This window comes from Chiroxiphia lanceolata, chromosome 2 (assembly GCF_009829145.1).
Source record: "Chiroxiphia lanceolata isolate bChiLan1 chromosome 2, bChiLan1.pri, whole genome shotgun sequence".
Lineage (NCBI taxonomy): Eukaryota > Metazoa > Chordata > Aves > Passeriformes > Pipridae > Chiroxiphia > Chiroxiphia lanceolata.
The window spans coordinates 11,027,196-11,052,037 of record NC_045638.1 but is presented as its reverse complement, the minus strand read 5'-3'; the positions used below and the strand labels follow the sequence as shown (position 1 = coordinate 11,052,037).

At 36.0% G+C, this 24,842-nt stretch overlaps 1 protein-coding gene across 11 annotated transcripts in view; it reads right to left on the bottom strand.

Annotated features, from left to right (window-relative positions):
* Window positions 1–24,842, bottom strand: part of DMD (dystrophin) — a 922,945-nt gene that overhangs the window by 119,224 nt on the left and 778,879 nt on the right. For all 11 annotated transcript variants that reach the window (XM_032679549.1, XM_032679551.1, XM_032679556.1 and 8 more), the window contains one exon: window positions 6,813–6,891. In XM_032679549.1, the coding sequence (XP_032535440.1) occupies window positions 6,813–6,891 (79 nt within the window). The remainder of the gene's footprint in view (window positions 1–6,812; window positions 6,892–24,842) is intronic.

Below are 24,842 nucleotides of genomic sequence, written 5' to 3'. Positions count from 1 at the left end.
GTCACAGTACTGTAAAATGGTAAAAATACAAACATCTACTTGTTTAGTAATAGAATACTACATCAAATACAGTAAAATGATAGAGTCTACAATGATCCACATACCCGAAGTTACAAGAACTTCATATTGCTAACTTCTGTTACACTCTTATGCTCTTAAAAATGAGATCTCTAAAGCTGATTGATCAAATGAAGTCACAAAATGGCCTAATCAAATTGGTGGTGATTTTTGGTAAATTAAATTAGACTAACAGAAAAATAAATCTTTGGTAAATATTCCATGTCTTACATAGCAAGATATAACAGAAATTTTTTAGTACACATATATAGAATATGCCTATTGTATTCCAGTCCTGGAGCCTGAGGAAAAAGGAATGTCCTAAACTGAACACAACATACAACTCATGAAGCCATGGGCATATCGTTAAATTCATCAGAGTTAAACTTGGCAGTGTGAAAAAATGTAGTTTTCATTTAGATTCACAGATCCAATATTACTCCAAAAAGAGTACAAAATATTTTGGGGAAAAATCTGTCTTAGCAACGTACTAATTCAGAGAGTGGACAAAAATATAATAGGCAATAAACCATATTTTGAGTCTTATACTCATTAAGATTAAAAAATAATATTTGATTACTTGCAAATTATTTAGCATTGCAGAATATAGGATATCCTGCTAACCAAGGATAAGTTAAAGAAATTAATTAGGCTGCCATAAAAAAAGTAAGATAGCATTTTTCCTAATCACTCCCTCCCAGAAAACCCTCTCTGCATTAAAATAAATACCACACAGCATTTTTAAATCGATGACAAATGAAAACCAAGAGTTAAAAATAACTTTTAACTACCATTCTAAGATATTTTTGTTGAAAGCCTTTTTTTCCCACAAACACTAGATATTAGTTACAAGGAAAAATTGCTTGCTTCTGGGTGAAGAGATGGGGAGAACACTATCATTTGAAAACTGACTTTATAATTTTGTTCAGAAATTTCTATCCAATGTATTATAGTAGAAAGGGTCACTTAGCACAATAGTGCAGGAAAGAGAAAAATATAAATATGAAGCTAGAATTCCATAAATCTTATTTCATTGTGAATTTAAAAAATTATTAAAATTTATGAAGAGATTCTCTGTGGTTTTCCTGAGAATAATACATAACAAAAAAATTAAGGCTCACAAGAAAATATGGTGATCATATGACTTCATGACATACTTTCACTGTGACATTAATTCTACTAATTTTATTCCAAAAGTAAGCATAAAGATATTCTTTCAAAATATATCAATGTTTAATTACTCTAAAAACCTTTAGCTGTCAGGTCAAGGCTAGCACTATCAAAAATTGTAGCTATGGTCATGATACTGTAAATAAGGAAGAAATGGATTGAAGAAATTTTTTCCTAACTTTAAATCTGATTTATTCATGCCAAAAGTCTTGAGGTTGAGTTGGTGCCCAGTGGTGGTAGAAATTCACCATGATAATAACAACGGCAAGACCTGTGAATTTTTTGTTGGTAATTTAATAGTTTTTCCTTTTACAGAAGCACATGTAGTCATTTTGCATTTACACAAAAGTTTTCTAGCAATCAGGCTCCTCTAGCTAATATGACCATATTTAAATTCAATAACAAAATCCCTTTGCTTTCAGAGAGTTCTCACAGTTAGGCTGTTTTTTTAGTGACCACTTATCCTCTATCTTTATTCTACTACCTGGTAATATTTTCTATTCAAAACATTGGATGTCATATCTAAAATTATTAAATCATTTATCCAAAGACATGGATGAATGGACATAATCTTCAATGTTTGCTTGCCAAAAGTGATATCTGAAAGACAGTATGACATAATGTATGCAATAAGAAATAAGAGAGAAAGACACAGTTGCTAGCACTGAAAAATAATCTATCAGATGGATGGGTGAAGTGTTTTAAGTCATAGAGCCCTGTCATTTTCAGAGTCAGATGTCTTAATTAGCAGGACTTGCCCTTTCAATGACATCTGCCTGTGCAAGAAAGAGCTTCCCTAATCTTTGCTTTGCATAATAATCTAATCACTCACACAGAAGGTGGGAGATGTAAGTACTTGACTTCTCTTCCAGTTTGAAGGAATTCAGACCTACACCTCCAGTTTCTCATGATAGTGGCCTAAATAACTGAAGGAAAACACAAAGGCACAGAAAGAAGAAAAAAAAGCCTGATCTGAACTTTAACAGCTCTGAGCTTATCCTGAGAGAGATCTATCTTACAGAGCCTACTCCCATGACCATATATTTTATTTTTAAGCAACAATTGTCTGATATAAAATGCAGTAGATGCACTCTGATCATGATCTTGCAATACAAACTGTTGGTCCCAGCATTAGTCACCTTTCTGTTTCTGAATGAAAGCTGCTGTGGCTGCCTTGTTTCATGTTGAAGTCAGTGCTGTTCTTGCTTACGAGTCCAAAACTGAAAGGCATTGTTAGGTATCTACAGTTAAAATACAGGTCCTAACACATATTTAGGTGTGTGGATTGAACAGTTTGGTGCTGGTGGATGCAGGTAGCAAAAGCTCATAGCCTTGGAAATGCAAATCCCCAAATATTCGGTAGATGCATATCTGCCTGTTAACCTTGCAAACCTAAATGTTCTTTCTGTTCCTCGTATTTTCAGGTTATTCCACACTAACAAAAGTCCATTTTCTCTGAGCTTGGAAATCACAAGTAATGCCTGGAATCTTCCAGTCTCAGTCTTAAGTAATTGCTGGTTATATCTTGAGCACTATTTCACGCAGTCACTTCATTGACATGCTATACTTACTAACAGATGGCTCATACTGGGGCTGCACAGTAAATTACAAGGTTTGCTCATGTTTTTAAAAGATGTAATACCTTCTATTTTTCAGCAATCATAAGCAGTGCACATGAATGAACTATACCATTAAAATCAGGACTGATAGGAGGCTGGAGAGCACAGCAAATGATATTAAAACCAATTTTAACATCAATCCTACCTCTCATTTACAGCATCTCAAGAAAAAGCAATAACCACTGTGACAAATATAGGTGGGTCCTCCAACAAGAGACAATGAATCCCATTCCATGTAAGAGGCAGAATCACAGAGAAAAATAAAGGTGAAGTCAAAATAGTAAAATTATTCCAGAGGAGTCACTGAGAACTCTGGAGCTGGCATTATGTTTGAAATTTGCAGATACTTTTTTTCACACCTCAATTACTGCATATAATTCCCAAATTAAGCACCATCATGCATGAAAGGATCACAGATTTTTTTTAATTACTTTCCTAAATATTTATAAGTTTCTCTTTAATAGAAAGATCTCATTTTTGCTATTTTTTTTACACCCTGATTTAGAGAATTCTAATTAAACAGCAAGTCCTTCAAACCAAACAAACTCACTTCAAGAATTCATGATATAATGTCTTGCACATGTAGTAACTTTATCAGATATATCTTAACAACTATTGTTGTGAATGCTGGGAGCTTCTGTCCTTGGTAAGGAATGAATTGAGGAGGAGCTGGGACTGTGGAGACAGGCAGAATGAAATGAGTGTGGGGAAGCATGAAAAACTGATCAGAAGATCAAAAACTGAGGTGAGAGAGCCCAGTAAAAAATGCAGAATGCATGGAGAGAGGCAAGTTCATGCGCTAGCAGAAAAGTAAGGCCCCGTTTTTAAAAGTAAGGGCCACTTTTGCCTCAGATACTTGAGGGCACACCACAGCCTCGGTGGACAGAGACACTAGTGCACACCTTTCCTTTGTCACTATCTTTTTAACTCACAACCAGGAGACATTTGAATTATCCTGTGCAACAGCACAGATAAACACTGTCACCTGGTCATTTGGAAGATGAAAGAGTGGAAAAAGAACATTGAACTGCATGAAAAGGCAATGGAGAAAAATTGTCCCTAAAGTAAAAATATTACAAAGGAGGAGACTTTTTTCCCCCCTTTTTTCACTCCTTATCTCTCTAGCTCACACCTTCTTTCCAATCTCTTTCGGAAACAGCTCTAAGAATAGCCCTTGGAACAGCCTCCAAATGCTTAAAAGCAGGGACTACCACTTGATTCCTTGCCTGCACAGGGCATGACAAATATGAGGTCTCTGCATCACTTCCCCATTATTTTTGTGCTAGGTTTTCAACAGCCCTGTGCAGCTTCTGCTTCAACCAAGCAGAAACAGACAGATGATGCTATAATTTCTATGTATAAAATAATAACAAACACATGAAAAAATTTCCACAGATTAGCAGCTCATATTTATTTCTTTCAGACAGGAGAGAAATGTAATACAGTCACTGATTTTATGTGAACTTGACTACCACCCTTTTTGCAGAACTACTTAATGGTATATCAACTCTAAATGGACCTTTTTTTGTATAAGGTTATAAACACAGTTGGGAGCTGAAGATTATCACTTGCACCTTAAGGTGAGCAAGCATGTATGGTAGAGGGAAACCTGATGTTGAGTTAGAGGATGAAATGATTATAACTTGCATATAAACTAGGTATGCATCAGCCAATAGATTGCTTATTTTCCTTACTGATTATAGTTTGCATTGATCTTATGTGTATCTCAGCTCCTTAGATAAAAATGCTCTGAGTTGAGCTTATAAAATAAAACCAGAAAAATTTCTATGATTCATCTCTTCACTGCTGTTGCTACAGCTAGACTGATCAACTTGGACTCTGTTTGCCATGTACTGAAAGCTCATTTACAAGCCATTAAACTCACCCTCATTTGACCTGCCCAATTCTGTTTGGCAACCCTTAGGTTTGCCTTGTTCAACCCAAAAAGTACAGCAACAGTAAAAAGACTAGTGCTAGAGGGCAAAGACTGTGGTTCTCCCTCTCCTGCAGTGCTATCTCTCCAAGAGATGTGCTTCCATCCATGTAGGGATGCAGCAGAGGTAGTACATAAAAAGCACGTCAAAGCATGATATTTTCCTCAGGCATAGTAATACTACATGATACTGAGGAACTGGAGGCTTTTAGAATTTGGTGCTTATGAAAGATGGGACTGATACGGCAGTTTCAGTGACTGAATACTTATACTTGTGAAAGATTCTGTAGATATTTTCAGAGCTTCAAATACCTAACTTTTGCAAGCATGGATAAGAATATGTATTTGCACACACAACTAAGAGAGAGAGAACAAGCAAACAAACAAACACACATGTCCATTTTTCTCAGTGATTTGACTATTTCCAAATTCAACACATTTTCATCTGCTTCCTTTTCCTAAAGTGATTCTCAAGTGGTGAGAAGTGTCCAGAATGACTTCCAAACTTTGCTGGCTCTAATTAGTTACAAAGAAGAATAACATCTCAGTGTCTCACTAACAGTGGGTGGGCTGAAAAAGGTGATTGTCATAACACTGAGCAACTTTTAGATTGATCTAGTTTATCAGTAATAAGGTAGAATGGGTCTAGGACATAACCATCACACAAATTGCCTGGCTGCACTCAACACCAGCACAGAGAACATGGACATGCTGTTTGGTGTCATAATGTAGTACAGGTCACTCTAACCTTTTCCAGGCTTCTATAATTTACCCTACAAATTTATTCTTTCAGCACGAATACACCGTGGGTTATAAGAAAAACAGGCATCTGTTTACACATTGCACTCATGTCACATACCCGTAACAACTTTCACACATTCAATCTCGACAGGTCTGAATTTGCAGTTATATATAGTGAGCTGACAAATTACTCCCAGTGGTTAAGAGTTAAATAAAAGAGATTTTGAAAAAAATACAAAAATAGGGCTCATTTCTTCATAGGATCGTAATTTGATAAAACAACATGCAGGGTTGAATCAGCCTGCATTATTCTTATATGGCACAACATTTACTCTGGTTTTGAATTTGCAGTTCATCCCGCTGAGACTTTTCAGTTTTCCACTGAGATTTTCAGTGGAAAAATGGTTAACCTATTAAAATTACAATGCAGTATCAGCTGAAGAAAAGTTTGTCCTCTATGCCACTGTGAATGTAGCTGTGCAATAATAGTAACATCTATTTCTGATGTCTGGATAACTTGTCCCTCTGCATGTAGGAGACCATTATCCCGTGACTATGTTCTGTTCTCCTGACATAATCTCTTAAATAAAGCTTTATTGTTTACTCTCCTTAATTGAAGTACAATAGAAAAGACATGGCCTCTGAGAAGCTTCACTGCCTTGGAGCTTTGAAGGTGTTTCAAGTTGTCTTTCAGTGTACTTCAAAACATCCTTGATAAAAGAATGTGTGTGGAGGTGGAACAGGAATTTTACTGACAGTTACATTTTATGCAGAGTTGTAAAAAGTTTACTTAGCTGCCATTCTTCTGCCAACTTTCCCTCTCACTGCTCTGCTAAGGTGTCAAATCCTGTAAAATATTTTTCTTGCAGCTCTTATTTTGTCCCTTTTTGGAGCTGAACATTTCTTTGAACAGATAAACCAAATTTGGTTGGTTTTTTTTTTTTTTTTTTTAATCCTTTCAGGGTTAAAATCATCAGAAACTCATTTTAATATAATTTTTAATTTGTTAGTTCTAAAAACGAATCCTCAAACAATGAGGACCAGCCTTGCAGTGACAGATGTATGGACACAGAGACTTGATACTGGCAGATGTTTTCCTTTTACCTTGGATCTGGATTATATGAACTTACATTTAACAGTCCTCTGCACCCAGGAATAAAGAAAAAAGAAGAAAACCATTACAGCACAGTCTAAGATAGAAACTCATAGCAATGATAACCAGCACATGACTACAAAAGTATCAATTAACTATATATGTAGGCTGAGCAAGAAAAATGGGAAATTTTACTCACTGGTAAGAAAATGCTGGGAAGTAGGGCCAAAATCCCTGTGAGCTTCATGCAGTTGCCTGATGCGCTCATCAATGGCCACCTGTTAAGAGAGGAGAAAAAAAAAAGATTCTTTTCTAAACAAGTAACAAACAGAAATTATATTCAGATAGTTGTTTTTTTTTTTCATTAGTGAATATTCAGTTTAAAATAAGCAAGTTCCTGCAACAATCGTTACCCCTCAGGGTCTGACTGGAATTTAATGTGTCTTAATGGAAGGATAGGGGTTAAATAAACAGGTTTGGTTTTTGGAGGTTCCCCCCATCTCTAACTGATGCTAGAATAAGTTGAAAAGGCTGATAAGTACAGTACAGCAAATTGGCCTGACTTTACGCACCTGAATAGAGTATTACTGCTGATTGCCAATATTGAAGTCAAAACATCCGTTAATACCTTTAAAAAACTACTTCTAAAGTACTTTTGAAAGTATACTAGTATAAATCAGCATGTGAAAAATAATCTCTTTTAATGTGGATGGGATAACAGAGTGCTGAAATGACATTGACCAAGGAGCTGCTGTTACAAACATTTCACTGTTCTTTTAATCAGTCAAATCATAGCCCCTCAACCCTTTCCTTGGAATAGCCCTTTGAAGAACATGTTTTTCCTAACGTTTTGTTGGGTTGGTGCACTGCATGAAAACAGAGACACGAATTGCAAGATTGGTTTTATTTTTTTTCCTTGAAAATCCCAGTCAAGTATTGAGCAAGCAGCCAAAAGAGGGTGGTTGTGAAAAGATTCCATAGTGTATGAATGACATCTACCAGCACCTTTACAGCCTATATACTAAAAGGATGTCATCATAAAGTTAGACCTAAGAATAGGATTAGGCAAAGCAAGAAGAAGTGTTTGAAAGTAATGATAGAATATTTTTGAAATACATTTAGTAAAACAACTGATAGGAAGAAGATTCCTTTAATTTAAATATTGCCTGTAAGAAAAAGTGTTCCATCAACACTGGTACAGAAGAAGGTAAGAGCGATTCATCTTTTAATTGGCTTAATTGTGAGATACATAACAAGGAAACAAATAGGTTGTACAAATAAAAAGCAATCCACATTTTAATAGTTTCAGGGAATTTTTTTGGTTTGTGGTAGGAAGGAATAATTGTATAATGACTTGGCATGATACAGTCAGAAAGGAAAAATAATGATAGGATTGACCAGCTCTTTGATATGACTGTTTGCCAAATAATCCCTAGAGCCCAAAATCTTGTTTAAGTAAGCAATAGCAATTTATCAACAGGACGTGATTTCTTTGCTTACAGTTTTAAAACTAACACCATAAGCCCAAATGCCCCTTTCTTTCCTCAAGCCATTTTTCAGGTTCTTCTGCAGCTTTCTCCATTTCTATGTCTTCTCCCCTGGCTTCCCATACACAGACACTATCAATGAAATTTTTTGTTAGTCTCCCTTGAGCAGCATCTCTCTACACAGCTCAGCTACTATCACATCCCCATGCAGCCTCTTTCTTCTTTCTACTCTCTCCTTGAATCCAGAATTGCTCCCAGATCAGAATTTATACTGGTAGGTTTAAGGCAGATACATGCTGGCTTAGTCCTATGACCTGTGCTTTTCCTGTTTAATCTTGCTGAGTGCTCAGCTAGACAAAAACTAAGCCTAGGAAGAGGCTGAACTCTGGACAACTTCTGAAACTGTGGGTACAAGAAGACTGGGTAAAGGACCATTTAAGCCTAGAGGGTATTGCATGGATATATGTTCTGTTAAGGGATGCTTCATACTAAGTACTGGCTTTGAGCTTGAGTTTACACCTAATTCACAGTACAGATATAAACTAGGGAAGTCTGTAAGTGCATAGAAAACCACAACAGGGCTGCTTCTGGTCATCAATGTAATTAGCTTAAGTACAAAAGCATTAACTAATGTGATACCATTTTTAACAACGAAACAGCCTTTCAACAAAGACTAGGAAAATAATCTTAAACGTATATAAACACAAGCAAAAAAACCCCACAACCAACTGGAAGAAATTTTAATGGAATTCCATCAACTCTTTGGAATCCTCTTAAAACTACCTCATAACATACCTATTTTGTCTTTAGCAAATATCGGTTAATAAATTCTCAGTAAGTCAACTCGGATGGCATGCAGAATCTCTAAAGAGAATGAGAGCTCTCAAAATGTGCTGTGGGGAGCAGTACTTCATGTAGGAGAATGTCAACAGCCAACTTGTGGTCAGAAGAGAGAATGGGAACCCTTTGGTACATGTAACCACTGCCAGCACACAGGCCATACAACTTCTGTAAGTGTGCTAAAACTGAGAATTTCAGTCCCTTCAAAATATCAAGGTGACCTTTGAGCTGTATGAAATTATTAAACTAAAGATTTTTAGCCATATAGGTACATCAGCAAAATAAAATACCTTACACACTTCAGGGTAAACTTTCAAACTGAACAGCTTTGGATGTGAGCCAGGAAATACCTCTGTCTAGAGGTAGATTTTGTCAATACAGAGAAGAATAAAATATTGGGAAATCTTGAGTATTCTTCAAGAAATATCACCTGAGAGCACAAAATGTTATTCCATTTGGCTGCCAGGAAATACCACTTACTGATATATTGGCAGACTACCTTTTAGATGCCAAAAGATGAACTCACTGCGGTTGGTAGAGCAAGATTACTGAAGTCAGTTTCTATTAATTTTACCAAAACTAATATGTAAATGATAAAATAGCAGAAATTGAACCCACAATAACTCAGGTTATGATGAACAATAAAACCCCATCAGAACGATTACTTAGAGTTACAGAAGAATGTGTCTCTGATCCAATAAAATCAGAGTTGGATTCAGCTTTGTGACTTATACCCTAACTACCTGGAGAAGGAGATCATATCCACATTAAGTCTTCATCAACGATTTGTGATTCTTCAAAAAAATCCCCACTGGCATGTAGAATTTTTTCTTATTTTTCATAAACAACCTATAGGTAATTCCCAAATTTTAAATTTTGTTTTGTTTTCTTTCAAGTCAAGTGAAATATGTACCTCCAACATAACCACAAACAGTATCCTATGTATTTTTGTATGCTATGCTCTGAACCAAGTGCAGTTTTCCTTATTAATAAAATGATGTGGAAAACTGGAGCCTTGTGTGAAGAAAACAGCAAAATTCTCAACCTCATTCAAGCACTCATTTTCCTTGTTTTAAATGGAAGAAAACATACATACTGTTAATGAAGGAATAATTATCTTGTCTGATTTCAGTAGTATCAGCTTAGCTAGAATAACATGCAAAAAGTAATAATTTTAAAGGTACTATTTATTACCAGCATGTAACATGCAAGATCACAGAAAGGGTGAGGTTTGAAGGGACCACAGCAGATTATCTGGTCCAACCTCCATGGGGTGGGACTATGGACTTGATTTCGAATATCTTTTAGATAAAACTCTACAGTATTTCTCCACAAGAAATGTTATTAAAAAACTCAACAAATAGATGGGTTTCTAAAAAGTCGGCTATTGCTTTATCTGAATCAAGATATGGGAATTTGGTTTAAACAGACCAAAGTATTTTTATATCTGATTATGACTTAAACACAAACTTCAGAATTTTCTGTAATTGGGATACTTGAACCATCACTCTTCTCCACTGAGGATACACGCTTGAAAAGATGTGCATTTCCATTATTTATTTAATCTAATTTTTTACATAACAGTTATCTTCTTTCAGTCATAACAAATGAAGGAACCACAGTAGTGCAGTAAACATACTTGAAGCTGAAGATGGTAATATTAAAAATCCTATACTGATTTTAAGTGATATTGACATGGAACAGAAACAGCTTCTGCTATACAAATTAACAATTAAAAAAAAAGTTATTTAAACTCTTTCTCCTTTAAAGACTTTAGAAACATTCGATGAAACAAGTTCTGTTTCACCTCATTTGGATGCAGATGTGAACTGAATATATCTATCTATCTATCTATCTATCTATTTAGCTCAGGTTCAGATAAACAAATTATGACAATAACAAAAGGAAACCTATGTTGTAGTTGTTAAGAATAGTTTGCAACTACTTTACCTAATAAGGATCTGATGGATTTAACTTGGATCTACTACTAAAATTCTGGGGTCTTTTTCTTTTTTTTTTTTTAAAGGGGTTTAGCTGAGAATATTTTTTATAGAAAGCCTTCTTTTGTATTTATGATCACACTGCAGAGCAGGCCTGGATCAAGAAGGAAAAGTGAGTTGTTTGATTCTCAGTATTTTCCATGTTCTCCAGAAGTACTCAACAGTGTTCAGGTGTGCTGGAGTCGCTGAACTACTCGGAAAGATGTGATGCAGGAAGGAGGAACAACTCCCATGCCATCATGTTTTTGAAGTTGTGCCTGCAGATAATGAGTGTCCTTAACAAAGAGCTTTAAAAATAGTCACTGTCAATCCATCAGTCTTATAATCTTGGATATACAAATTCCACACTGGAGCAACATAATACTCAGCTTAGGTCTAAGCTGTGGTTTAATCCTGACCCAATCTTGCCCATAGCTTTGATTTTTAACTGAACAAGTTCAGTGGAGGAAACTATCCCTGGGGTACTTATCTCCCAGGCAGGTGAGCTCTGATCACCAGTTTAAACTACTCTGCAAAATGAGCAGCTGCAATGCTGTAGGAGCGGACATGACTGGTCAAACATCTCTTTGTGTTCAGCACACTTAAGAGAATTCACATTCAATGAACTTGGCTGGCAATTTATTAAAAAGTTTTATTTTTAAACCTTAAATAGTCACCAAAAAATGGCTCAAGAAGCTGGTGATCACGGGTAGTGAGAAAACATCAGGTAAAAAGGGAATGTTGCAGGGGAATATGTGACTGCCTTCACCCTTGTTAACATTGAGACAATTCAGAAAGAGACTTCGTGGGTTCCAAACTGTAATTCAAAATTCATTCACTTCTCTATCATAGTCCTCTGTTTGGACACACCCCTTTATAAAGCTGAAGAATATGGCATACAACAGCACTAAAGTGCTAGTTATCTATTAAATGCCATGTATCTTGATATATTCAAACAATGTATCTTGCAGAGCTTCTTTAGGAGATCTAGCAGGCAACTGCATCTGGCCTTCCTGGCCAGTGTGAATGTTAACTCTGAAAATGCACACTTTTGAAGAAAAAAGAAGCACAAACACCTACAGTTCTTCCTAAATGACACCATAAAACTCCCTCTTTGCTGCACCATAGCACAGGTTAGTTCAGCTGCTGCCATGCTAGTGAAACAGATAAAGAGATGCATTATGCATTCATCTCTCTGTGTTTGAAAACATTGAAGACTGTTTCCCGTAAAAAGATTTAATAATTTTCTTCTCAGTCTAATTTCTAAATTGCAATCACATATAATATTTACATTTTTTCTCAAATTATTTTATAAGCAAGGAAATAAAGAAGCTTATTGCAGAAACAGGGTTTAAATGAGCATCTCTAAGTCCCTTGTAGTGTGATCAAGTTTCCATAGTTGAAAATAACTGCCAATTTTCTCCTAAGATTAGGCTAGGAAGAGATGTAGGTGCTTCAGAAAAAACAGTGTGAACAGTGAATCAAACCCCATTTTGTTGGTGTGGGTGGATCTCTTTAGAAATATTTTAATTTGCCAAGCAAAGCAAAGCAAAAAGTAGCTTTTATTTTTTTTCTTTCTGTGTTTGCTCAGCACACTTCATTACATATCTGCAATTTCTAAATCAAGTTTTATTCTTTCTAGGAAAAAAAAATAGCTCTTTTCATCTTTGATGGTCATGGAAATTAACAGCAGTTTCTACTACACCTATTTCCAAGACATATCATATTGTCATTGAAAACACTCAGTGGTGTCTGTGCTATTTTGATAGGGGCTTATTAATACAATAATGGAAAAAAATATTTAAATTCTCCCTCTTCCTGGCCCATCATTGCTAGGTCTACTGTCATACTAGCCCAACGCTAGATTCAAAGAGAAATTTTTTGTTTTATCCTTAAAAAAAATTGAAACTCTTCCTCACCAGATTTCTCTGGAAGTTCTCACTTCTTAATAAAATATAAACTCTGTAAGCAGATATTAAAACATTTTTCAATCCACCCAGAACACAACTTCAAATAGGGAAGGAAGAATCAGAAAATTATCTATTTTGTCAAATTACTTCACTTTCTATTTTAAGATCATTGATGGAGAAGTGAGGAGGTCACGTAGATATTACCTATCCCTTTCAGTGGAGATAGACATTTACATTTGAGCATAACTTCTTTAAATTACTATTTGTTTGAAACACATCAATGACATAAACTCTTCTGAAGTCAGAACAATAACCTTTTTATGAGGGGCTTCTAAGGGCACATGCAGCATAATATATATAGACACTAATTACACTAATTGCTAATTGTGCCCCCAATACAGGCAACTTACATGAATATGCGTGAGTAGCAATTTTTCCTACTTATTAACACGAGACAGTAGAAATTAGATCACTAGTTTAAGAAAATGCTAAATGTAAAGAGTTAAGACAACTGTTGAATGGCTGGGATTCCATGGAAAAATGGCAAGAAAAGAAGGAAAGATTAGCAGACTCTCATCAAAACAGCTATATTTAGTGCAGCAGCAAAAACAACTCCTCTTTTTTCCCCCAAAATTTGCTTCACTAAAGGCCATTCTCACAAAAAGAAAAGGGCAATTTTCTGTATCAGTGTGCACACACACAATACTTATTAAAATAACACTCCTTTAATTTCCCTACCATATTCATAGCATTTCCACAGCCTCCTGACCTTGACTCCAATCACAGCCAATTTGACTGCATATCAAAGGAAACTGGCTTCTACAAGACCCTCTTTAATGTTGCCCAGCAATTCCCCTCCCAAGAGCTGAAAAGCTTCTTTCTTTGCTCTCTCTGACTCAGAGCTGTCAAAGCAGTACGAGAATGTTCTTCACAAATCAATAAACAGGAAGATCTGATCTACTGTACTTCTAATAGCTACTGAATTCAGTCACTCACTGTTCCTTGTCTATTAGGAGATAAGAATGGATTTAAATAAGAACACTTTGTGCCCTTAATGAGGAACAGCAGGGGGGAAAAGGCAATTGATAGTCATTGTTCCCAGCTGCTGAAGTTCAAATTTAAGTCTCGGTATTAACTGAGTTGAAAAAGCCGCGAAGGACAATTAGTTTTCTGGTGGAAAGTTCTGTAGTCTGAAAATTTTGAGAATGTAAAAATAAACAAGAAATGTGCTTATTTTTCACACTAAAAACAAAATAGGTAAGTGCAACGTTGTTTGCATGCATTTACAGCTGTTACAAAGACTAAATTCAAATTTCTGGGTCATGGTAGGACTGTATAGTTCAGCAGATTTAAATCTGAGTTACTTTATGCAATTCTCCTTTTAGTAAAAAAAAATTTAAAAAGGCTAAAAACTAGTAGAATACATGTATTGTACCCTTGACTGCTTTTTTAATCTTCAGATGAAACAAGAGAGTAAAATGTAATATAAATTCAGGAAACATCTTAAAGGTCTGGGCACAGAGCCTCAGAAAACAGTAAATAAAACAACGATCTCCTTGACTTAAAATATCTACTGTGAAAAACCATCTGTTGCTTCTTAGGCTTTTGTTTTATAATCCCAGATCAGCGCACTTCAGGCTTTGTGTATTTCTATGCCCAGGGAAAGAAAGTTAGGTCTTATGGTTGGTTTAAACCACAAAACCATTCAAATTTAGAGAGAATAACACAGTTGCAAACCACCTGTAATCTGAAGAACAAACATCTTTAGGAAACAATTCTCTTATATTACTTGGTTTGTTTTGGATAAAAGACAGTCTGTCTGAGAGGCCTCATGTTTACATCCCCACTGCTCCTGTAAAAGCCATCACACAAGCTGGTGGGAGTTCTGCAAGGGCTTTCACGTCACTGTATCTTCCTCAGTTCTACTCACACATTATTGTTAGGTATAAGATATTTTATGAAACTGATATGAGCTGAGCATGAACTCAGCCTTTTAAAAGTACAAGAAACTGTTGTGCAGCCCTCCAACCTGGACCATTTTCTTAACAAAGCTTTCAAATTCTTGTCTTTCCAGACACATTAATTCCTCTTAAATACTGCTCTTTTTTAATGCAATTTAATCAGTATCAACTATTATTCTGCCAAATTCCTTGCAGAATTTCATAGTATATGAAGAAAGTAATTTTACAAATGTTTATATTTAGCAACTTTTTTTTTTCACAAAGCAGCACTGCACCAATTAAAAAGTATTCAATTTAAAATTTACATTAGCTTCAAATTCAGATAAATAAATAGCCATAGACATCCCTCACTAGATTCCCCTCCAAGTGGGCTGTGACTTGCCTAATCACTTCTCTATACCCTTGGACAGTGCTTCTATATTCCTTCCAGATTACCTGTCCATGCTTCCACTTTCTGTATAGTCCCTACTACATATTTGAGTTTTGCCAAGAGCTCCTTGTTCATACATCCAGGACTTCTAGCATTTTTGCCTGACTTCCTGTTACTCAGGATGGACTAATTTTGAGCTTTTAGAAAGTGATCCTTCCGTATCAACCAACTTTCTTGGATCTCCCTTCCAAAGGTTTATCCTGTGGGATTCTTCCAAGCAGATCACTGAAGAGGTTAAAATCTGCTCTCCTGAAGTCCAAGTTGTGGTCTCATGGTCACTGCAGCCAGGACTGCACGTGACTTTCATCTCCCCAGAGAGCCTTTCCTTGTTTGTGAGTATGAAGTCCAGCAGAGCATCTGTTTTCACTGGTTCCTCCATCAGGAGGTTTCTATTGATACTATCCAGGAACTTACTGCATTGCTTACAACTTGCTGTGTTGTCTCTCCAGCAAGTATCCAGGCTGGTCCCCCATGGGGACTTCTACTTGTATGTAAAAGGCCTCAACCAAGTGTTCTGCATGGTTGGGTGGCCTATAGCAGACACCCACATACTGGTCTGCTCTTTAATCCTCACCTGCAAGTTCTCAATCAGCTCCTTTTCCAATGCATCATTCCTAGTATAAAATTTTTCTGTATGTATCTTCTATAGAGCCCCATAAAATATACTCCTTAGAGCTGTGACTATGCAGACCTATAGATTCAGTGATTTCCCTTCTGCCTTCAGCATAAAGTTGAAACTATATGTATTTTTAGTTCTGTATTGTAAACTGGGCAAAAGAGAAGCTAAAGTGTATAGGCTACCCTGAACCTCTGGTAGGTTATTGATCTTAAAATGAATCTAACTTTGATGCAGTTTGACATTTTCAAAGTCAGTAGGAGCTGGGTGTCTGCAACTAGGGAGAGAATGTGTTCTTTGGTAAGTAAAACTTCTAGTAAGGAGCTCAGCATGGCATATATTCTTCCTGAGATCAAATCTTACTTTTGAGATCAAGGCACCTGCATACTTGCACACCATAAAAGCTTTGAAATGTCACCACATCAATATTTTTTTATTTTTTTTAACAACATTCTATCTTTCAGGATTGCTCATCGTCCATAAGACTTTTAGGTGGTATACTGTGATCATTTCTAGGCACCATAACCAAGAGGTGTGTGGATCAACTGCAGAGAGCCAAGAATGATGGTGACCTACAACAAAGGGTTGAGTGAGCAACTCTAATTAAAACTGAGGAACAGAAGCCTTAGGAAATCAGGAAACAGACATCTGAAATGAGTCCTTTTCCTACTATGAACATAATATTTTCTGCTTTGTGTTATTAGATCTTATTTAATTGTGCTAAAACCACAGGGCACTTGGAGGGTTCTGGATTATAAGCTATGATAAACTTTTTATAATAAAAAAATTCTACCATGTGCTTTCCTAGTTACTTACATTAAATAACATAAGTAGCCTATCTGTGAAGACACATGTTCTTCAATCATTCTTTCAGGAAATAGAGGAAACTATGAGAAACCTATTTAGGGGAGGTACAGAAGAGGAATTACAAATCCCAGTTTTTCTCCTCTCATTCCAAGTGCTCTTGCACCAATTTTAGGGAAAATCCTAGTTCCCAAATGAGGATTACTGGAAAGGGAGGGGAGATGGAATACATTCTAATACAAATTATTCCTAAAACTGAAGATGTGAACTATTTCACACGTAAAGTTCATAATGTTTCCAGAATTGTTAAATGCCATTAGCAGCTTATACTGATATTTTCTGTAAATCTAAACTGATGATGGTCTCTTCCACTGAAGGCAATGGAAACACAGTTGATTTGATGGAATCTTCCACCTTTTTCCTCCCTCTTTCCTTCTTAATGCCCACACAGTCTATGCACGCTCTACATACAGATAATTCATTAACCATTTTAAATCAAGAAGGTTTCAGCAACTTAAAAAAGGAAAAAAGTTGTAAGATACACTACCTCAAAACATCAAATGTAAAATAACTCAATTCTGTGCTTTCTGTTACTTCAAAAAATTCACACTTCCCCTCTCTCATTTCTACCTCAAGTGAGTTTCAAGGTATGCAATCTTATTTTTTCCATCACATTTGTACCAAGTAGCATCCTTCTCTGCAGGAGTCTTACTGGTTTCACTGACACTATTCAAGGCAAAAGTTACTGTTTCGCATGTGTGGAGGCATCTGGATTGTGACAGGAAACAACAGAACAGGTCTAGTGAGAAATCTTCACAAAAGATGTTCTAGGTATTGAATTTTCTCAGTCAAATGCTTATAGAAACACAACTTGCTGCAGGGCAGAACAGGGCACTGATCTGCAAAACCTGTCTTGAGGTCATCACTTAAGAAAAACGTGGTACATTTAGATTTCAGGTATGTAACATGAGAGCACATTCACACTCTTGTTTGGGTTCTTAAAATAGTACCCAGGTATCTCAGAGGTAAAGTTTTGCAGGGCTACATTGGCATTGCCCTCACCCTTCCCCTGCATTTTTCCTACAGAGCGTCTGTTGTCTGACTACTTTGTTATTCTCAATCTAAGTATATATTTAGACATTTTGTAATAGGAAAAGGCTGAAGCATTAATTAAGATTCTGTTGTTGCTGAAACATTAGTCTTTTTAGGCTCTAACCTACCCTAATATGATTGTTTAATAAATGTGTTTCTTTTAGGGATTGTCTCTGACATAAAGACATAAAAAAATGACACCTTACTGGGGCCTTTTTCATTTCTTTTGCTTCTCTGCTAGAGAAGACTGTAATTTCTCTTCATTATGGTTTTTATACTTTGAAATAGAACTGACTCGTTTCTATTCACTTTAAAAATATTTCTAAACAATATAAAATAAATTCTTCTTTTTTGTATTTAGTATGAAAATGCTCTTATTAATGTTTCATAATCCAATCCCTAAGGTAAAGCCCTAGTGTCTCTTAACAAGATTTTATGGTTATTTTGATTTTTCCCTCCTCTTTATCATTTTTTCCTCTCATTAAACTAATAAAAAATAATAAATTCATGATGCATTGAAAATACCATTTGTTCCTGAAAGGTCAGGTATTATACACCAGTTTTGTGCCAAGGGAAATGGATCTTTAGTGACTTAGGGAACTGTAAGTAGAATGTCATGCAAGGAATGTTTTATTTTATGTCTGCCCTCGAACATATGCCTATGTAATAATCCTGTATTGGCTGAGCATCACCAGTGAAGATTATTCTTTTATAGTTCTAGTTACATTCCCTCTCTTCCATTGATCTTTCATCATATTAGTTTTATTGCTCCTTTTCCCCAGATTTGTGAATCTCCAGTGCCATTACTAGCATTATTCTTGGGAATAGCTGCTCATGACTGCAAGTAAGAACCTCATAGCCTCAACCTGTATTTAATGCAGGTTACTTAGAAGAGAAACAGAGGCTTCAGTCAGTATTGTCTTTACTCAGCACTGCTTTTAGCTGATTACAATTTCAAAGTTTTTCTCTTCACCATCTTCAGCTATGACTGAAGATAATGAAAACACCAGCTTGCCCTCTGACTCCTCTGGGGTTACCATCCCATCAGTACTAAAGAGGCTTTGATTTTCAGTCCTGTCTTTTCCACCCTTTTCCTGTTGTCTTTTTAATTTGTTGTTCAGCATCTTCATTCACTTTTATAATTTCAATTCACACTTCAAAACCTGTGTCACTACCCCAAATGCAGTGAAAATACATTTTCTCATACATATGTAGTAAACCTCTCAATTTTATTCAATGATGTTTATAAATAAGAGCTGAAGAATTGCTTGGACTAAATATGCTGCTACATACGGAATGCCATGCAAAAATATACAGGGCAGACTCTGTGAGGTTTATCTGTCCTAACTCAGGAGTCGTAAGGTGAAACATATAAAAGCCTTCCTCTATCAGAAATTAAGAGAAATATGCATCTCCTGAGACAATTCCACTCATACTAAGACATACACCCCAGAATAATCCTCTAAATATGTGTATAAATTTTACTCTTATAAAACTTAATTTTCCTAAGTGAGTTAGCATGCCAAGGAGGAGGATGTCTTTGAAAGACTGACAGAAGGAACGCATGAAAGAAGAGGGCTACAAGAAGGCATAGGACAAGGTGGAAGGCAAGACAAAAATATTCTTTACAGGGGTACACTCTAGGGTAATAATGCAAAAGGATTCTACATGCAGCATCCATTGTATTAATCCTGTATCTCTTCTCTTTCCTATTTTCTGCTCTTTCTTTCTTTTTCTCTTCGAGTGTTACACTACATGTGACAAATTTTTTCACTCTAAATAATCCTTAGTCCTAAAACTTCCCCAAATAGGTTACCTCTTTGGTTTCCTTTTTAGCTGTACAAGGTGAAACAAGTAAGATAATGTCAGTAGGGACAGTTTTATTACAGTGTGGTCTATTCCCATTATTTGTTTATTTCATCCATATTCTTACATCTGGAAATTCCAAGAGGATAATACTCTACTTCAAGTTGATTAAAACTATTTGCTCAATCAAGTGCTGACACAACACAAAAAGAAAAGCTTCATCTCATGAGATTACTGACTGCATGGATTAAACAAACATTTATTTATTGTTCTTGCCCAATGAACCTTTAGAAGATGGCCTCAGTCTCAATGACTTCTGCAGAATGTTCTATACCCCAGCAGCTGCTCAAGCTTGGGGGCAACCACACAATCAGTGCTTAATGCTCCTTGTTATCTGAAACTTCTTTATATACCACTACAGATCTTGACTTTGCACAAAAGCCTCTTTTTCTCCCTGGGGAAGACATGCATATAGCACACTGGAAGATAATAAAATTACTCTAGGCAAATAACTGTTCAAATGGAAACAATTGCTGATAGGGTTGATACTACGCTGATTGAAGATAATGGCAAAACTCCTATAATAGTATAATATGACTTGTGAGAGGAGCTGCCTTCATCCTGCAACTGGTCAAAATCTATGTATTTATGCTTTTCTAATATGTGAGTTAAATTCAATTGGCATGAAAGCAAAACCCAAGTCATAGCCCATATTGCTAAACCACAATGTTAAAACCCTCTAATTTAAATCGGAAGATACATTCTCTGATTTCCACAGTTTAATCTATTTGAGAAGAAAAGGTACTTATAATAAACAAATAAATTAATGCTATAGCACATTTTTACAGGGAATGTAAAATTGTATATACTGGAGGTTGAGAGCTATACTGGCATGAAGGATCAGAGAGTATGCATGAATTCAAGAAAACCATCACTTCATGTATGTCAAAAAACCCCATTATCATATAGTGCATTTGGTAAGTGCCACAGATTTTTTTCAAGTAATTGCAGTAACATTACATGCAGTTTTCATCTTAAATATGTTTTCATTAGCCCTCTCTTTGCAAAGCTGAATATCCTATTTACCACTGTCAATCTGTAAAGGTCTCAGATGAATTTCAGATCTTTGAAAATGGCTTTGTTCAAACCTCAGATTTATCCATTTCACAGATTCAGATCCTGCCCTGAGTAGAAAGGGAGGGCTCTTCCTTCCCAGGGGAACAAAGCTCCAAACTGCACCCCTGCAGGAGGGGGTATAATTAAAGCTAAGAAATTTTGTGTTTCCAGGAAAACTGTGACTGGTCTGCCCTGACTATTGCCATTTCAAAGACTTCTTGGTGCAAACATTAAACACACCTTTTTTTGCGTATCAGTTCAAAAATAAATGCAACAAACTCATGCATAAATATCGTGGTAGAGTTCTAAAAATGTATTTATCATCAGCTTCAAACATGAAAAATAACCTTTCACCCCCAGAAAATACATCACATTTTGAAAAATGCTTTAGTTGTTTATTATCAAATGCCATAAAAACCTCTCTTACATTTGCCACCTTAGTTTCACAGCTATCTGTATTTTATCACTTTTTTTTTTTTCCCAAGTAAATAATTTATTTCTTGTTAGTCTTGCCTTATTACTCATCTGTTTCTAAGAGCAGAGAATTGAGAAATTCTAAGAATGGAAGAAATCTTGGAGAATTAAGACAGTAAGAAAGATGGAGATCCTGAAATGAAGTGCCATTGAAGGGGAACACAATTCAAGTTTGTGAAATAAGGAGTAAGAATAAGGGAGAAACAAAGACAAGATTTTCAGCACAGTTTGAAGTCAGCCAAGAAACCTGAATTTGCAGAATCTGTATAGCAGCACCATATAATACAGTGATAGGCAGTTTAATTGGCAGTTACAAAACTTTCATTTACTAAGTCAGAAACCCTTTCTGAATGTCTAACTTACAAGCTATTGTTATCACAGTGACAATTTGACATGCGGCCTTCAAGCAAGGCAAATAAAGGAAAGAAATTAGCATTCTCTTGGAAAAAAGATCTATTTATGAAAGACTTAACTATGAAGAATTTGCTCAAGAAAGGACTCCACAAGACAAAACCCAACACATTCTCATAACATAAAACTTAAGAGTGATCTCTACGGACAGTTCTCATTATTTCTAATAAATGCCTTTAAAAAGCAGTGAAAGTGCATCTTAAAACCATGGGTACAATTTAAGAAACAAGGATGGACTTGATTCCTTACACTGCAGCTTCCATTTGTTTGAATGCTGCAAGATAAGATAACATATCTTTATACAAAATTTCATCAACACTGCTGAGATTGAAATTTATTCTCAGGGTTTATAGAAAGTAAAAAACCTACCCAAAACTACATCATCAGTATATGATGGGGGCAGGTGTCTTGTGGCATTGGCTCTGTCAGACATGGAGAAAGCTTCTGGCAGCTTCTCACAGAAGATGGAGTGAGTGACCTCTCTTTGTCCTTTTCCTGACCCATGAGCCATTATAATACCCATTGTATTTTCCCTGTCCAGCAGAGGAGGGGAGGGACAGAGCAGCTTTAGGGGGCACCTGTCATCCAGCCAGGGTCAACCACCAGAATACATCAGGAGGGTTAGGATTTCTAAAGAAATTTGAAGGCAGAAGTAAATTTATGTAAGCTTTTTGACAAGTTATGTCAAATAAAAATAATGAGATCATTTGTAAAAAGCAAATGAAACCATGCTTGTTCAATACACTATTTGCTGCAATGAATTTAGATATTTGAATGAGATATGTAGGGGAATTTAAAGCTTCACTGAGTCTTGTGTAGCTTTATTTAAAAATTATTAATTTACAACCAGAAGTTTACAAATGTAAAATATAAAGATTTGACTGGGGGATTTTTTGTTCATTATTACTTTTTTAACTTAATGAAAACTCCCATGGAATAAAATTGTGGATGTAGAGTCATTTAACTCTGAAACCTTTCCATCCTAGTGTATTAGCTATTCTCTGTCCAATCTGAATCAATGTCAGTCCTTATTTTTAGTACTATGTAGATGAAATTTTGGTTCTGTTATACACACATGACCATACAATTGTTTTTCTCATTTTATTTGCCTATTAATATAATTTAGTTACATAATTTGATTTCGTTATGCCTATTTAAATTTATTTGCTAAAAAAAAAGTAAAACCTCTCTGTAGGGAGATTTTTCCTTTTCCCTTCTCTTCCTCTCATTAAAACTCTCTGCAGACTCTATTATGTCTTGTCTTTTCTACGCTGATAGTCTTTTCACAATCTCCATCCCCTACAGTCTCACGAAAGAAACAAAAGTCTTAACCAACTAGACCTAAGACATTATTTAGACAGTCTATTCACTCAGTAACTCCACTGTACAGTAAGATTCCTCTGAACAAACAAGTGCTTTGATTACATACTGCTGGAATAGCAATGCTGGCCTACAGTTATCTGTCCGTAACTGCTTTCTGGCTGCAGAAGCCAGATTCCACTCTGATGATCTGTTATTGCTTTTGACTGGGTAATTTTTATCCTCTGGAGTTGCCAGCAGTAGCAGATATGAGGCTGTAAGGTAGCGACAAATCCCAAAGTAACTTTCAAAACCACAGTTTGAGAAACCAGTAGAAGAGTTGTTGAATTGACCAGGGTGCAGTGAGACCGAAAGCACTTGACTTTCCAAGCCTACATGTATTTTAGAAAAGAACATCCACAGTGAAACTGGGGTTGCATTTGATTTTGAAATACATGTCCTTGTAGACTATTCCATGGCATTTCCCCAAGGAAATACACTCTATCAGTGTGTTTCTAGTTCAGCTGCCTATACCATTACACTGTCTTATTATATAGCATCTATCCTGTACAAGGGAAAACAATCATGACAATCAGGGAGGAAAAAGGAGAAAAAAACAACAGCTGAGAAACCAGGAATACAGCTCTTGTACTGTTAGTGTTCATCATATAGAGAATAACTGGCAGGAATATGTATCTGAAGGGTGCAAAATTTGGTAAAGTAAAAATACAACTTCATAGGCTCACACGAGCAAAATGTACTGATTTCATCATAGTTCAGTTTCTTTTGAAAGGTAAATCTGCAAATCAGTGCATATAATGTTTAACAAAGCGGCAAATCCTTTCTGCTGTGACTCCCACTTCCAACGCCAACAAGAAGTTCCCTCACCTCTGATTTTGCTCCTCCTCCTCACTACTGTCCATTTCCTATTAGATTCTGCTTGGGCTCCTGTTGTTTCCTTCATACCAACACATTCTGCATGTTTTAAGTTATTCTTCAGAGTTTAAGTGTTCTTCAATTTTTTTTCTTGTCCTGCCTTCTATGCTTTCTTCCTTTCTTACCTAGCAGTCATCCTCCCATCCCTGGAAACCTTTAAGGTGAGGTTGGATGGGGCTCTGAGCAACCAGATCTAGTGCAAGATGATGCTGCTCATTGCAGGGGGGTTGGAGCAGAGGACCTTTAAAGGACCTTTCCAACCCAAACCCATGATTTCTATGATTCTATAGCCTCCAGATTTTAAAAATGCACTGCCTGCACTGCCTCATAGCAAGGTTGTCCCCCACATTCTTTAAAGTGTGGCCATGACAGCAACTTAAAGGTTAAGATTCTTAAAAAATTTACTTTTCTGCCCACCCCAGTTCACCATTCTGTTCAAACAGAAAAATTATCCTGGTTTCTGTATCACTTAGAAATAAAAATCACAAGAACTCGTGATTTGTTTGCGGCAATCTGAAATACTTTCCATGAAACTGGTAAAACCTTCAAAGTCTATAGAGAGGTACTTGTTGGATTTAAATTCATTTGACAGGTTTTTTTCCCAGCCAACCATCTGTGTGTCTGTTGTGATAGCCTAGTACTGCAGGAATAAATTATATACCTGGTTGTCAGCTCTGAAACATATTTTTGTTTCCCATGTTGTCAGCAAATCTGATTTGATATGTACGTGTAAACATATGTGGACGAATATACACGTACAACAAGCTCTTTCCCTCCAAAATCATCCCACAACTTTAATTTATCTCTTACTCACCAATATGCTGCACTTTTTAGATATTATTCTGTACTTAAGCAGAGCATATTTTTTTGTAGTTTTCTATGTATAGTCAGAATAATTTAAGTTTAGCTGTGTTTGCTTCAATAATAATACTAGAAACTCCAAATAATTCTTTTCAAGTCATTTTCTAACTAGCAAAAATCTGAACTGCATGAAGATCTCTGAAGGACTTCTGGAATATAATGGATGGAATACCACATTTTTAAAGCGATCAGGGGCTTTTATTGTGT